The sequence below is a fragment of the Sitophilus oryzae genome, unplaced genomic scaffold, assembly GCF_002938485.1.
Source record: "Sitophilus oryzae breed Bouriz unplaced genomic scaffold, Soryzae_2.0 scaffold_1494_pilon_pilon, whole genome shotgun sequence".
Lineage (NCBI taxonomy): Eukaryota > Metazoa > Arthropoda > Insecta > Coleoptera > Curculionidae > Sitophilus > Sitophilus oryzae.
Window position 1 is genome coordinate 641329 of NW_022146163.1, and position 13586 is coordinate 654914.

Below are 13586 nucleotides of genomic sequence, written 5' to 3' on the forward strand. Positions count from 1 at the left end.
GACCTATATCCAGGAGTGGATGAATCCAGGTTGAGGTAGAGGTATATTATTTAATATTAAAAAAAATATATTGAATTAAACAATATTAATATATTAATAAAAACTGTAACAAGTAGGGATAGCAGTCACTTTTTACCTTTGTACAAATTTTGATCAGTGATATCTAAAATTAATTTCATTTCAATGGGAAAGCTGTAGCAACTCTCAACTCTTTTTTCATATTAATATATTTTTTTGACAGGAAAAGCACTAAAATATTTATTCGTATTCAGTTTGTTTCTTAACTTAGATTTTGTTTTTTGTTTATATTTTTTGGGGGAAAAATATGGGTTTAACTTTAGTAAATAAATGAAGCGCCTAATAAAGAGTAATAAGGATTTGTAGGAATATATTTGTCACTCTGCAACAAGACAGAACGATGACCTATGATTACTAAATAAAATTTAATAAACAATAATAAAGTCAGATTAGACTAAAGACGCAGTTGAGCATTTCGTTAGATTTTTGTTTAAATCGATAGATCGGTAGCTTACAGACGAAACCGGTAGACCTGGCAACTCTGTGTGGACTGAGGTGAAGGCGTTTTGCAGAGGCGCGGGAAGGGAAATAAAATAATGGTGATAAAGAGCATGGGTGGATGGGAGGCGGCGGAATTTCCAAAATTTGTTATCTTATTGGAGTGTGTCTAACTCGACAGTCGTAGTGGAAGTGGAAACGGGGAAGTTGTTGTCCATCTCTGTTTAAGCTTAGACTTTTTATAGGCGTTTCATTCCAATGCATGTAATTCCTATGCCTAGATATCCTATTACCGGACCTGTATACTACATTTTGGTTATACGTTTCTTTAAATGTGATATGGTAGAGACTAATTCAGTATTGAAACTGAAAGAATTTTGATTTCCCATTATATTTATTTATTTTTAATTTATATTGACATAATTTCAGAAAATGTATTTAATTTCATTTGCTATAGAATTATATTCTACATTAATATTTATACGACATAACACGTTTAACCACAAACTTCCTTTACCTAGCCTCCAAAAACTCTGACCAAAATAACTTTCAGGGATGTTCTCCAAACTAACCTCCCACCCCAGCACAACTTTCGGCTAACGGATAGGGCTCTCCTCCGTTTACGTACTTAAAAAGTTGAGCAACACACAACTCTCCTACGGTATCACACACTAAATTCCGTGCTTCGAATTTATTAAGCGGTTTTTGAGTGGGGGAGGGTGTCGCTCGGATGGCTTCATAATAAAGAAATACGATCACGTAGTTTTCTAATGACGATATTAATTTACATAAAGTTGTCGCAAAGTTGAAGGTGCGTGAATGTTAGCACAGAATATCTTGCTACGCAACAGAAAAATACTCGAAATGAAAGAGCTAAAATTGCACAAATAGAATACTAGATGGCGCGACAATATCATAATCAGAATATAATTAGAAATTTTGAACTTTCGGTTTTGGATCGACGGCTCGTCGACGGCCTTATAGCTCGGCTAAATATGCACAGTTGCCAGATTCAAAAAGACTTGAATTGGCATCCCATTCTTTTTATTGTGTATAATGCAGTATGTGTTTCTTTCTATTCTTCTTTTCTTGTCAGATACACTTATATTAATTATTCCTTTGGCTATTAAATTAGTTTCAAGTATATTATTACAAAACATATACATTTTTAATATACATTACCTTATAATGTTAACTAAGAAAATACCTTTAATTACTTTTAAAATTAATAATATACAGGGCGATTGATAGTGATATTTATTAATGCTGGAACGTTAGTAATGAAATATAAGTTTAATAATAATGGAAATAATTTATTAAGATGCAGTACAAAAAATGTTAACTGACTAAAAAATACTATAATAACAAATTTCTTCCGTTTGCCACGTTATTTATATAGACCTAGGTAAATTTCAAAAAGTGACACAGGTACAATTAATAATATATTAGTTCGGCATAAAAGTTGCTGTCACGACATCGAACAATAAATTAAAATTCGTCAAATAAATTAAAATTATTAATTAAACAAATCTTTATAAAGAAACGCAAGTATACCAAATTTGGGCCCAATCGAACTCCAGGAAATGATATCATAATAGTGTACTATATTATGGTACCACTCGATATACTTTAAGGTACCATAATATTCCATTGTCACCGAAGATCCGTAGTATACCAAATTTAAGAACAATCGAACGGCCATGAAATGGACTGCCGACTGATTGTATATATACCGTCCTTCGTCATTGTTTTTGCGTGTTGTTATTATTTTTCATCAAAAGAGTATTTAGCTGTTGGAAAAATGACCATGTTTCTTGAATGAAGTACTTCCTAGTGTATTTTTCTTATTATCTTAAAACAAAGTAACTTGCACTTGGTTGAATGAAAATAGATTCAAGAGAAATTTTCGAATTTTTCGAGAACCGGTTTTCTTGAGTTAAGAGAGTTTTTCTTCAGGCAAAATATTTTCTTTTACGCTAAAATAAATTCTCTTGCCACTAAATTTTTTTTTCAAGAACGATGACGACTTTAGTTCAAGTCTATCTTTTTTATCAGTGTATTGACATCAAAATCAAATTTCTCATGCCAAAAAACTCCCAGATACCAATATCCAAATATTGACGTTACTTCAGAAATTGTTTGGAAAAAGTCAAAATAAAAATTAAACTTCTACACCCTGTATCTCTGAAACTAATTATTTTGAGGACAGACATTTATACGAACTTTTTTACTTATTTTTATCTGCAGAATATGTTGCCGAAGTTTCCGGAATACAGTTCGGACCACCCTGTATATTATTCTATTATATTTTAATACGCTGTTCTAATGGGAGTACTAAAATTTTATTTAATTTTTTTATCTTGTTAATATTTTTTATATAGATTTCTCTGGGAGGCTCTTTACTTATTTTCTAAATTAAATACTCATTTTTGAAAAGCTTTTTTAAATTTTTATGTATATTAAAGGAAATTATAGAAGTTGGCTGAAAAATAATTTAAAACATTACAACACTATTTATTTCAATGTTATTCTACCTAACCATCGGCAATAAAATAAATTTAATATAATTGCACTAAAGAAACAGATTAGAAATTATTCAAAATCAAATTATGAATAATTTCAAAATATAAAATATACAGAACAGTATGCAGTGGTATCACAGAATATCAAAAATAATCATATAATTTGACACGCCCTGTACAGAGTGGTGCCATAATTGAAAGCTTCGATGTATAACATGGTATTTTTTTCACTGTCCCAATGGTCCACTTTGCGACTCGGCAAAGTTATCCCCGAGATAAAGATTATCTCATTCCTAATTAACGAGGGTCTTAGCGAAACATCGATCAAGCGACCTTAAACTTCTTAAGGAACATCAGTTTAGCAGGACTTGAATTGGGTCAGTTAATTTGTAAACGTTTGTTAACGTTGAGTAATGACGATAATCATAATATTAAATTTGTATAAGGAAATAATATATTCCTTCTATATCCTCTTAAATATAACTTTATTTTAGACTTAGTTCTAAACCAGTTATATTACTTTTATTTACGTGTTGCTAGGAGTTTACTGTTTAACTTCTTACATTAGAAAAACCACACATTTTTAAAAATTTTAAGGCAAACTAAAGAAAAGAGAAAGATATTTTGACATTAATCAATTAATTGGTAAATATCAGCTAGCTGATACTTCCAACGGAAGCATCTCAAATTAAAACACTAAATATTATTTTTCAGTTTATTTTTAAATGCATTTTTTAATTCCAAAAATTGAAAATGTAAGCCAGTTCCATTTTTGTCTCTAGACTTTGTCCCAAGTACGCATTTAGACTTATTTTCGTTTTCTAGTCGTCATTTATATTAATAATAAATCCAATATCGTCAACGATAGATATGAAATTAAAATCGCTGTCATTTTATATGTAAAATTATATGGGGAATGTAATCGATCGTCATTTCCAAACCAACTTGACGCCGATTTTTTTGCGCTCATACGGTACTACATTATTATTAATACACCACTGTATTCTCATCTCAACCATCATCCCAAATCATGGGTTCAAATGAGACTGCTGCATAATTTTTGTACCCAACGCAAAAATTATGCAAGTACGCATTTTGACGTGTGTATGTTACGGTTAGTGTCCGATATCCGGTTAATGTCGACATTAACAGGTTAATGTTTGGGTTTGGTTTTGTTTTTGGTTGTTTTGTTTTGTGTTAGTCTCGAGATTAACCGGGTAATGTCGATATTTACCGAATATCTGATATTCGTAACATGTACACGTGCTAGTTTAATACATCGAACTTTGCTAAAATACCGCGAGCAACCAAGGGTACAGGTGGCACGGGTTCGACCAATTAAATTTAATATTTTGAAAGTAATAGATAAGAGTAATCCTTAACAACGCCAGATAAGAAATTTGCCAAAGATTTTGTGCATAAATTTAAAGTGTATAATTTTAAAGTCTACGACATTTTTATGATGATAAATAGAACTAATGAAAGAATTAAAATAAAAACAGTATACAGAAAAAAAAACAAAGTTTCTAGTAGTACCAAAGATACTACTAAAATGACGAGGTCTAGACAATCTCGCTATATAGCGGCAGTCGTACAGGTCGTACGAATCGTACCACCAAATAAAACTACCCATACTGGAACAAATAAGAACAACAACGTAACCGTAGATGGAATAAAAAGCAAAGTAGGGTTCCATATAAAATAAAAATCCTGGGAAATTTAAAGTTTTTAACCTGGTATCGAAATATTCTTAAATTAATTTTCTTGGGCCATTAGGTTCCGAGAACGCTGAATTATATTTTCATTTTGTTTAAAAATCTTAATTTAAGTCTATGAACAAACATTTCGGCCAACACTACAGCCTTCATCAGTGTTATATTATATCACAAAAAAATTGACAAAAATAAATATCCAAAAACAAAACATAAAATCTATCCCAGCACAATGACATAATATTCACTAAAATTAATCAAACAATATAAATTTGTGAAAAAAAAATAAAAATAGCATACAGAAAAGTAAAAAAAGCCTTAACCGCTAGTATTCTAATTTCTGCATTAATTTCATCAGAAGGAAACCATCATCCGACCACCGGTTTCAGGGATTTATCCCCATCATCAGGCCGAGTTTGCTAGGTCTTTTGATCTGCCATCTGACAAACAAACCGCAGAAATCGCACTTTAGTACCAGGGGTATTACTAAGATGACGAGATCTAGACGATCCCGCCATCTAGCGGCAGTCATACACATCGTCCGAATCGTACCACCAAATAATATTCAAAACAAAATTCAAACTACTCGTTTTTCTCAGCATTAAATTTGGGAGTTTAACTACACATGTGCCGCTGACTATCTCACGAACATTTCGACATAATATTCGAAGAAAAATTCTTCGGACGACAATAAAATACCCGACCAAGAACCTGAAGACAGAAAACTTTTAATTTATCTTACGTTTTCACTCAACGCGCCATTCATCATACGCTCTCTTTATTATTAAACTTTTGATTAATGTCTGCCCACGTACCTAACAAAAGTTGTCTTTGGCGACTCTATAACGTTTTAAAATTTGGGAAGTTGCTCTTCTGGCGACGGATTATTAAAAGATTTATTTGACGTTCGCTGTCTCTTTAAATGGAATAAATATGGAGGTTGCAATCGTGGCGCCTTGATGTAAGTTATGACCGAGCGCCACAGTAGTCGAGGAAAGAATTTCTTAATGTATGTCAAAAGTCGATTAGGTTGAGATTGATATTTGTTTTATTCCTTAATTTTTCATACGTTTTTAAATTTTGTTATAGATAGCTATTATTTGACATGCAAGAAACAGAAATGACTGTTCTTAAGCTTCATTCAGAACCTCAAAATTAGTGGAATAAATTAGAGGTTGAAATTATACTTTATAGGTACTTTGTAGTTTAGCATCATTCACAATGCCTAAAAAACAATTAATAAATAATATTTTCTTGCCTGTAGCTGTGTATTTTCTCTAATTTCGAAAAATCGAAAGTAGAGAAAAAAAATAAAAAGTAAAAAAAAATTGTTTTGCTTGTCTCCAACCAAGCTCCACTCCCACAACCGGTTTCTGGGCATACCCTTCATCAGGTGGGCTCTCCAGGGGCTGGTTCTCACCGATACGGCTAGCAAAACTTTTTCAATATCAACAGACGATGTCGTAAAGTGTCGGTGAGATATTAGTGCATCTCACGTCAAAAGATGGTAAAGAGCGTTTTTCGGCCCGCTCATATATGACATGAACAAAATTCTTACAGCTTTAGTGTATATTAATAAATAATATTTTCTTGCCTTTAGCTATGTATTTTCTCGAATTTCGAAAAATCGAAAGTTGGGAAAAAAAAGTCAAAAGAAAATTGTTTTGCTTGTCGTAAAGGGGAAACAAGCTGCACTCCCACAACCGGTTTCAGGTGGGCTGTCCAGGGGCTTATTCTCACCGATACGGCAAGCAAAAACTTTGAAACCTTTGGAACTCACGAGCCCGAGGTGTGTCTCACTTTGGTAAAAAATGTACATGTACTGCCAGAATATATTTTTACTACCAAGCCACTGCCAATGACTACGAAGAAGACAGCCTGTCTCTGCCATATAATAATTATAGTCGACTGATGCCGACCACAGCCAGCGACTGCCAGGAAAATGTACATGTAGTACCAACAGAATTTTTAAAAGTTCACCACTGCCCCTAATGAAACTAGTAAACATATTTTTCCAGCAAGACGAGGCACCGCCTCAGAACGCTAAAACTATCTGCAAATTTTTGCAGCCAATTTCGTGAATAATCGAATATTTAACCAAGATCCCAGCCGAAGCCGCCAAACTTAGTGCCTATGGATTTTTATCTTTGCGGAAAGGTGCGTAAAAAGGTGCTTTGAAAATGTTTTCAATTAGCACAAAAGTTAGAGCGATTTGTCAAAAATGCACATTTTTGAAAAACAACCCGTATCTCCGAAACGGTAACAGATATCGATGTGCGGTTTTCACCATCATGTTTTGATCAAAATTAAGCTCCAGACACCGATATTAGTTTTCGCCTATCTCCTATAGAAAAGGGTGTTTCCCTTTAAAAGCATTCAATTTGACCCACCCTGTACACGTTACAACTACAATAAAGAAGTTATAAAAAATGCTCTCCAAAAATATTTTATTGTATATAAAATTTACATAAAATATTACCGTGAACTTTTGCTTTAATAAAATCTAAGTTGTAATAAATTTAAATTCAAGAATTGAAACTAATTATTCCATTCAAATTCGTTGTAATGAAAAGTAAGTTAGCGTAAAACAGTAGCAATCAGTAAAGCGGACTTCCTCCAGTAAAAATTGTTCTTCGTAGTTGAAAATTAGTCTTCAATTACTTTTGAATCTTTTTTAACGACTTTCTCTATTGAATGGATGATTGCGTTTAAAAACCTATTATTTCTTTTTGTTTCCAATATTTCCAATTAACCTGTATATCCGGACATATCCGTAAAAATTCACTAACTGATACAAAAGTATCAGTTAATATAAAACAATATATTAAAACAAAACTAACAAATTATTCTGTCTACCTGCTTTATATGTTTACATGTTTTAAATAAAATTAGAAGACACTACCGCAATGCTTTTACTAAAAGATTTATAAATATATATTTTATAAAAGATAAAAAATACATATTTATAATTTGACATTTCCACTTCTCCACGTATAATACAGCTATCGGTGAGTTTTATTTTGAAGAAAATTAATTATCCATCGTAAAGTTGCTTGCTTTTCAGGATCATCGAACTTAAGAGGACAGCAAGAAAAATAATGAAAAGAACACGGAATTATCCGGATATTGCCTTTTTTCATAACGACCTGTCTGTCAAAGGAACTTGTAATCATAATGGATTGATTTTATTCTTTATTATGCTGTATTCTTTTCAGTTTTATTCTTTTTCCTTTTATTAATTAAGTTTTTTTTTCATGTTTAAACCAAGAGTTATATTATGAGAATATGTGAAAAACATAAAAACGTGAAGAAAAAACTCAAAACCACAAAAGTGTTACTAGCTAAGTCTTTACCTCTTCGCTATTGATCTTGGTCTTGTAGATTTGACGCTAGTCATAGTATTGATTTTGATTTTCTACATGCCAAAGATCAAGACCAATTTCGCTTATCACTACTTCTAAGTCACTTTTTAGACTATATTTTTTAAGATAAAAATACTGTATAATCGAAAAAACGGCGTCAAAAACGGCATAATCGAAAAAAGATGGCTATAAAATGAAGACTGTCATTTTATATATAAAATTATATAGAAAATGTCATTGATGTTCATTTCGAATCCAGCTAGATGCCGTTTTTTTTTCGATTAAATTGGCCTCTAAAGTTATACAAGAATATTTAGTTTTAATCATTGTCTAACATTATTAATTACAATATAGTAAAAAAATATATTTCAAAACTCAAAATCGTAAAACTGGAGGGCAATACGCAGTGACCAACAACTGTTCTGGCGGTCCGCCTTTTATAGGTTATGGTCATGGTGTTAAACTATTTAAAAAATCGTCTAATTACTGCTTATTTTTGAATGGAATTCCGCCATGTTATTATTATACCGGGTGCGCCTCAAAAGTGGCTCACCCCTATAACTTTTTTATTTTATCAGATATAAAAACGAGATTTGGTATGTTGGTATATGACATAAATTAGGATTGATTGACGTATTCAATTCTTTTTAGCCACTTCCTATTTCACCGGAAATGACTACAACTTTTGATTTTTAAATGGCACCCTCCGTATTTTTTTACTTTATTCGATAGAAAATGACATTCTGAATAGAATGACATAATATGTGAACTTTTGACATTTTTACTTAAAACAAAATGTAATTTTAAATTTCAATCTAGAGTGCCATGGATGTGTTAAAAACACTAATTTCTAATCAAGGAGCCTTGGAAAATAGATTTGATCGTCTAATATTATTCGTATCTTGTCCTGGCCGGTTAAAAGATGCCCAAATCGTATTATAATCATATCTCAATTTTTTCAAATGGAACGAGGGTGGCTCATTAGCATATTTAGCAAAAGCCTTTTTTACGAATAATTTGATACCACACACTTGGTATTTCGAGTCAAATTGTCGTTATGAATCGTATGTTGCAATTTCAAATCAACCATATTCGAAAATGTCAAAAGCCGACATATATGTCATTCTAATCAGTGTCATTATCTATCGAATAAAATAAAAAAAATGCCGGTGGTACCATTTAAAAATTAAAAGTTGTAGCCATTTCCGGTGAAATAGGAAGTGAAAGAAAACAATTGAATACGTCGATCAATCCTGATTTATGTCATTTATTAATATACCAAATCTCGATTTTTTATCTAAAAAAATAAAAAAGTTATAGTGGTGAGCCACTTTTGAGACGCACTCGGTATATGAAAGTATCTTTTATTGACATCGGATCAATCAATAATTTTCCCAATCAGCTCGATATATTGATGCCAGTATTACTCATCAAGCAATACTACTGATATATTAATCAATTAAGGCCGCGTAAACAAACATAACATACAGTTTTATATACTAATTAATTATAATAAAATTAAATAATAAACATATTGTAATTATATTCCTGCATATTGAGTGAAAAGTATTGTTCTTAAATATCTACTCTATATATTATAAACGCTTGTTCAAATATTAATCCTGTGCAATATACGAGTATATCAACATAAAACGAGATGTAATTAACGAAATATCATCGTGACAACAACAGCTATTTTAGAAACGTCTAGGTTACTTATTTCACTGAAATTTATTAAAAAAAAGTCCTTTGTCTCGGGTACAAATACCGCCACGTTTTAGAAATAGCTCGAAACGAAACAAAATTGAACGAGGCAACAGGAAACGCCAAAAAAAAATCCCCCACGCCCTCCTCACGAGTAGTTTCAGGCGCTTTTAAGAATCGAAAGTAGGTCGAGGCAAACCGAAGTGGGTCAAAAAAACTGGAAAACTTCGAAGAGTTCTTCGCATAGTGTAGAAGCTGTTTTAGACTACAACAATGAATTCTTAAAAATGCGTAATTTTCGTATAAATTCTGATATAACTGTTACTACAGTTTAATTTAAAACCATTACTCTATTAAAAAATGCTTTGAAACTCCTTTAAATACACATTTTGTCTTTATAAACCTTTTCTATACGTATTATACTGCACAAAAAAAGGCTAACTCTTTCTGAACCTCCTCAAAAAGCACCCGCCGCGCCGTTCCCTCTTCTATGTAAATAAAGCAATCGGCGTAAACTTTTTCGAAAATATAATTAATTGCCCGTCATAACGATGCTTTCATCGCGATGATCGCGGCTTGTTATATTCCTCAATGGAGGGAAGCAAGAAAAATAACAAAACGGAACACGCAAATCTGCCGGAAAAAACATTTAAATTTTTTCGTAATTTTGCACCTGTCGGAAAAATTGCTGCGGGTAATAAATGGATGTAAAGCTTATTACTTACTTATTTATTACACGGTATTCTTTTTAAATTGGGTATTTTGTCTCGATCTCATTTTTTTCGATGATTTAGGATTTGATAAGTGAGAATAACTTAATATCATCATCATCATCATTTTCAGTTTATTCAACCATCTCCAATTATGGTGTAGCCTCCGTCACATATGCTCTCTTATTAGAGTTGGGGTATTGTTGTCTATTGTGGCTATGCGGGCCCAAGTTATCCCTGCTAATTTATCTTGTCTTAATTCCTCGTGGGTACCATGTTGTAATTTTTGTGGTACCTCTGTTGTTCGTCCTTCTTGCCAGGTGTACTGCCCATTGCCACTTGAGGGATTTGACTCTGTGGGTGACATCTATTACCTAGGTCTTTTGTCGTATCCACTCTATTCTTTTACGGTCTCTCTTAGTCATTCCAGAATATTTCGTTCCTTTGAGCGTTGTGCGACCTGCAGTTTCCTAATGATGTCCGTTTTAAATGTCCAGGTGTCCCATGCATAGGTCATCACTGGTAGTACACATTGGTCGAACGTTTTGTTCTTTAGATAAAGTGGCATTCTAGATTTGAATATGATTGAGTTTCTTCCATAAGTTGCTAACTTAATTCTTCTGTTGATTTCTGGTAGTAGAGATTCCGAGTTGTATATTAGTTGTCCCAAATATATGTATTCTTCTACTATTTCCAGTGTTGTGTTATTTATTAGAATATCTTTTGTGTCCACTAGTTCGTTGTACAATACTTTAGTTTTTGATAAGTTCATTTTAAGACCCATTTTATTGCTGGCTGTATTTAGCGTTAATTTGTGCTTCTAGTTCTCTTTTATGTACTACTTTAGTGTAGTTTCTTTAATATACTATTTTCTTTATATTTAAGATAATTCAATGATATTAAACATTTAAAAAGTTAAAGTTTAAACAGACAACTTTCTTCTAAATCCAGATATTTGAAAAGGAAATTATATTATAAATTTCATTATGAACGAACATTTATTTCACCCTTATAATTTCAATTACAGGGTGCAATAAATGCTCGTTACACCAGTTACGCTATACCCTTAGAATTACAGTTACTTTACAGGATGAGTCTTAAATAAGTGCACATATTTTTAAATGTTGTCTATTGCGATTCCAGGAACACATCTATGAGAATATAGTATGTAATAGAGGGTGGTACGAACTGTATTCCGGAAACTTCAGCAGCATATTCTTCAGATAAAAATAAGTAAAAAAGTTCGTATAAATGTATGTCCTAAAATGCTTAGTTTTGGAGATACAGGGTGTAGAAGTTTCATTTTTATTTCGATTTTTTTCAAATAATTCATAAAGTAACATCAATATTTGGATGAAAATTGGCGTCTATCTCAGTTTTTTGCCATCAGAAATTTGATTTTCATGTCAATATGACTCCTACTTGTAGAGGGCGCCACCTACATATGTTTTAACTGGTTTGAAGAGTAATAACTTTTCGTCCATACCTGTATAAAACTACTGAGTAAAAAAATATACATTTACAACTTTTTCTACATAAAAAAGGTCTCTTGGTAAAAATCGCTACGAGTAATGGTTCTCGAGATATTTGGAATTGAAATTATCAATACCTGTCATCATTGACATAAATTAAACATGTTAACTAAATAGTTATTAGACTGGAATCATATATTTGAATTGTTTTATACCAAAAGTTCAACAGAAGCTGTTTAATCATCAAGTTTTCGCAGAAAAATTGATGATTAATTAAAAAAAAATAAAAATTTATTATTTCAGTCAAATAACAATACTCATCGTGTGCTTATTTTTTGTCAATAATGACATGTATTGACTATTTTCATTCTAAATATCTTGAGAACGGTTACTCGTAGCGATTTTTACCAAGAGGCATTTTTTACGTAACAAGTCATGGAAATGTATATTTTTTAGTCAGTAGTTTTATACAGGTACGGACGAAAAGTTATTACTCTTCAAAACAATCAAAACGCATGTAGGAGGCGCCCACTACAAATAGGAGTCATTTTGACATCAAAATCAAATTTTTCGCATCACAAAACTCACAGACACCAATTTTCATCCAAATATTGACGTTACTTCAGAAATTATTTAGAAAAAATCGAAATAAAAATGAAACTGCTACACCCTGTATCTCCGAAACTAAGCATTTTAGGACATACATTTATACGAACTTTTTTACTTATTTTTATCTGCAGAATATGCTGCCGAAGTTTCCGGAATACAGTTCGGACCACCCTGTATATGAAATTTTGTATTTTTAGAAAAAAAAATTAGAAATTTTATTAATTTTCGGTTAAAAGGTAATCGCGAAAAATTAATACAAAATGATCGGAAAAAAACGGCGTCAGTGATGGCTATGAAATCGCTGAGATCGCTGTCATTTTATATGTAAAATTATATGAGGAATGTCATCGATCGTCATTTCCGAACCAAGTGGACGCCGTTTTTTTTCGGTTGTACCTTTTTTAAATAAAAGAAAATATATATTTTGCAAAAAAATATGATTTAAATTCGACTAAGTTAAACAATAATATTTAATTTACATACCTTTTTGACATATTGGGCATTGCTGATCTGTAACAAAAAAAAATAAATAAACCATATTCTTTGATTGACAACGTCTTTGATTTTTTTTACAAACACTTTGGATGACACATATAAAGTTGCAGTTTGCGCTGATATTTTGGAAATTTTGTGCTCTATTTAACTGTACAAAGAGAAATATAGCCTCCTATTTAATTTTTTTATGCAAAAGCGCAATATCTGTTATGATGTCAAACAGCGCCCTCTAGCTACCACGAAAAAAAATATGGAAATAAAATTTATACTGGAGATCATTAAGGAAGAAAAGTTCTTTTAAACGAGCCCTATAGTTTGTTTAAATCGGGTAACCTAGACCAGAATTTCTCTTGGTCGATTTACTTATTATAATTTTTTTCCCAAAATTATACGATAAGTAGTTTCTGAGATACAGCCGGCGTCCATTCTTAGTTGGCCACCCGGTACTTAGCTACATCTTCAATATTGGAATTTATTTTTGTAT

The 13586-nt window shown here is 31.8% G+C and overlaps 1 protein-coding gene across 2 annotated transcripts in view; it reads right to left on the bottom strand.

Annotated features, from left to right (window-relative positions):
• The window catches only part of LOC115877466 (toll-like receptor 7), a 250597-nt gene that overhangs the window by 45346 nt on the left and 191665 nt on the right, over window positions 1-13586 (bottom strand). Inside the window, exon 5 of one of the 2 annotated variants that reach the window (XM_030893619.1) lies at window positions 13091-13117. The exons of the other annotated variant lie outside the window; for it this stretch is intronic. Coding sequence (XP_030749479.1) covers window positions 13091-13110 — 20 coding nt within the window. The 5' untranslated portion in view covers window positions 13111-13117. The remainder of the gene's footprint in view (window positions 1-13090; window positions 13118-13586) is intronic. 2 annotated transcript variants of the gene reach the window in all.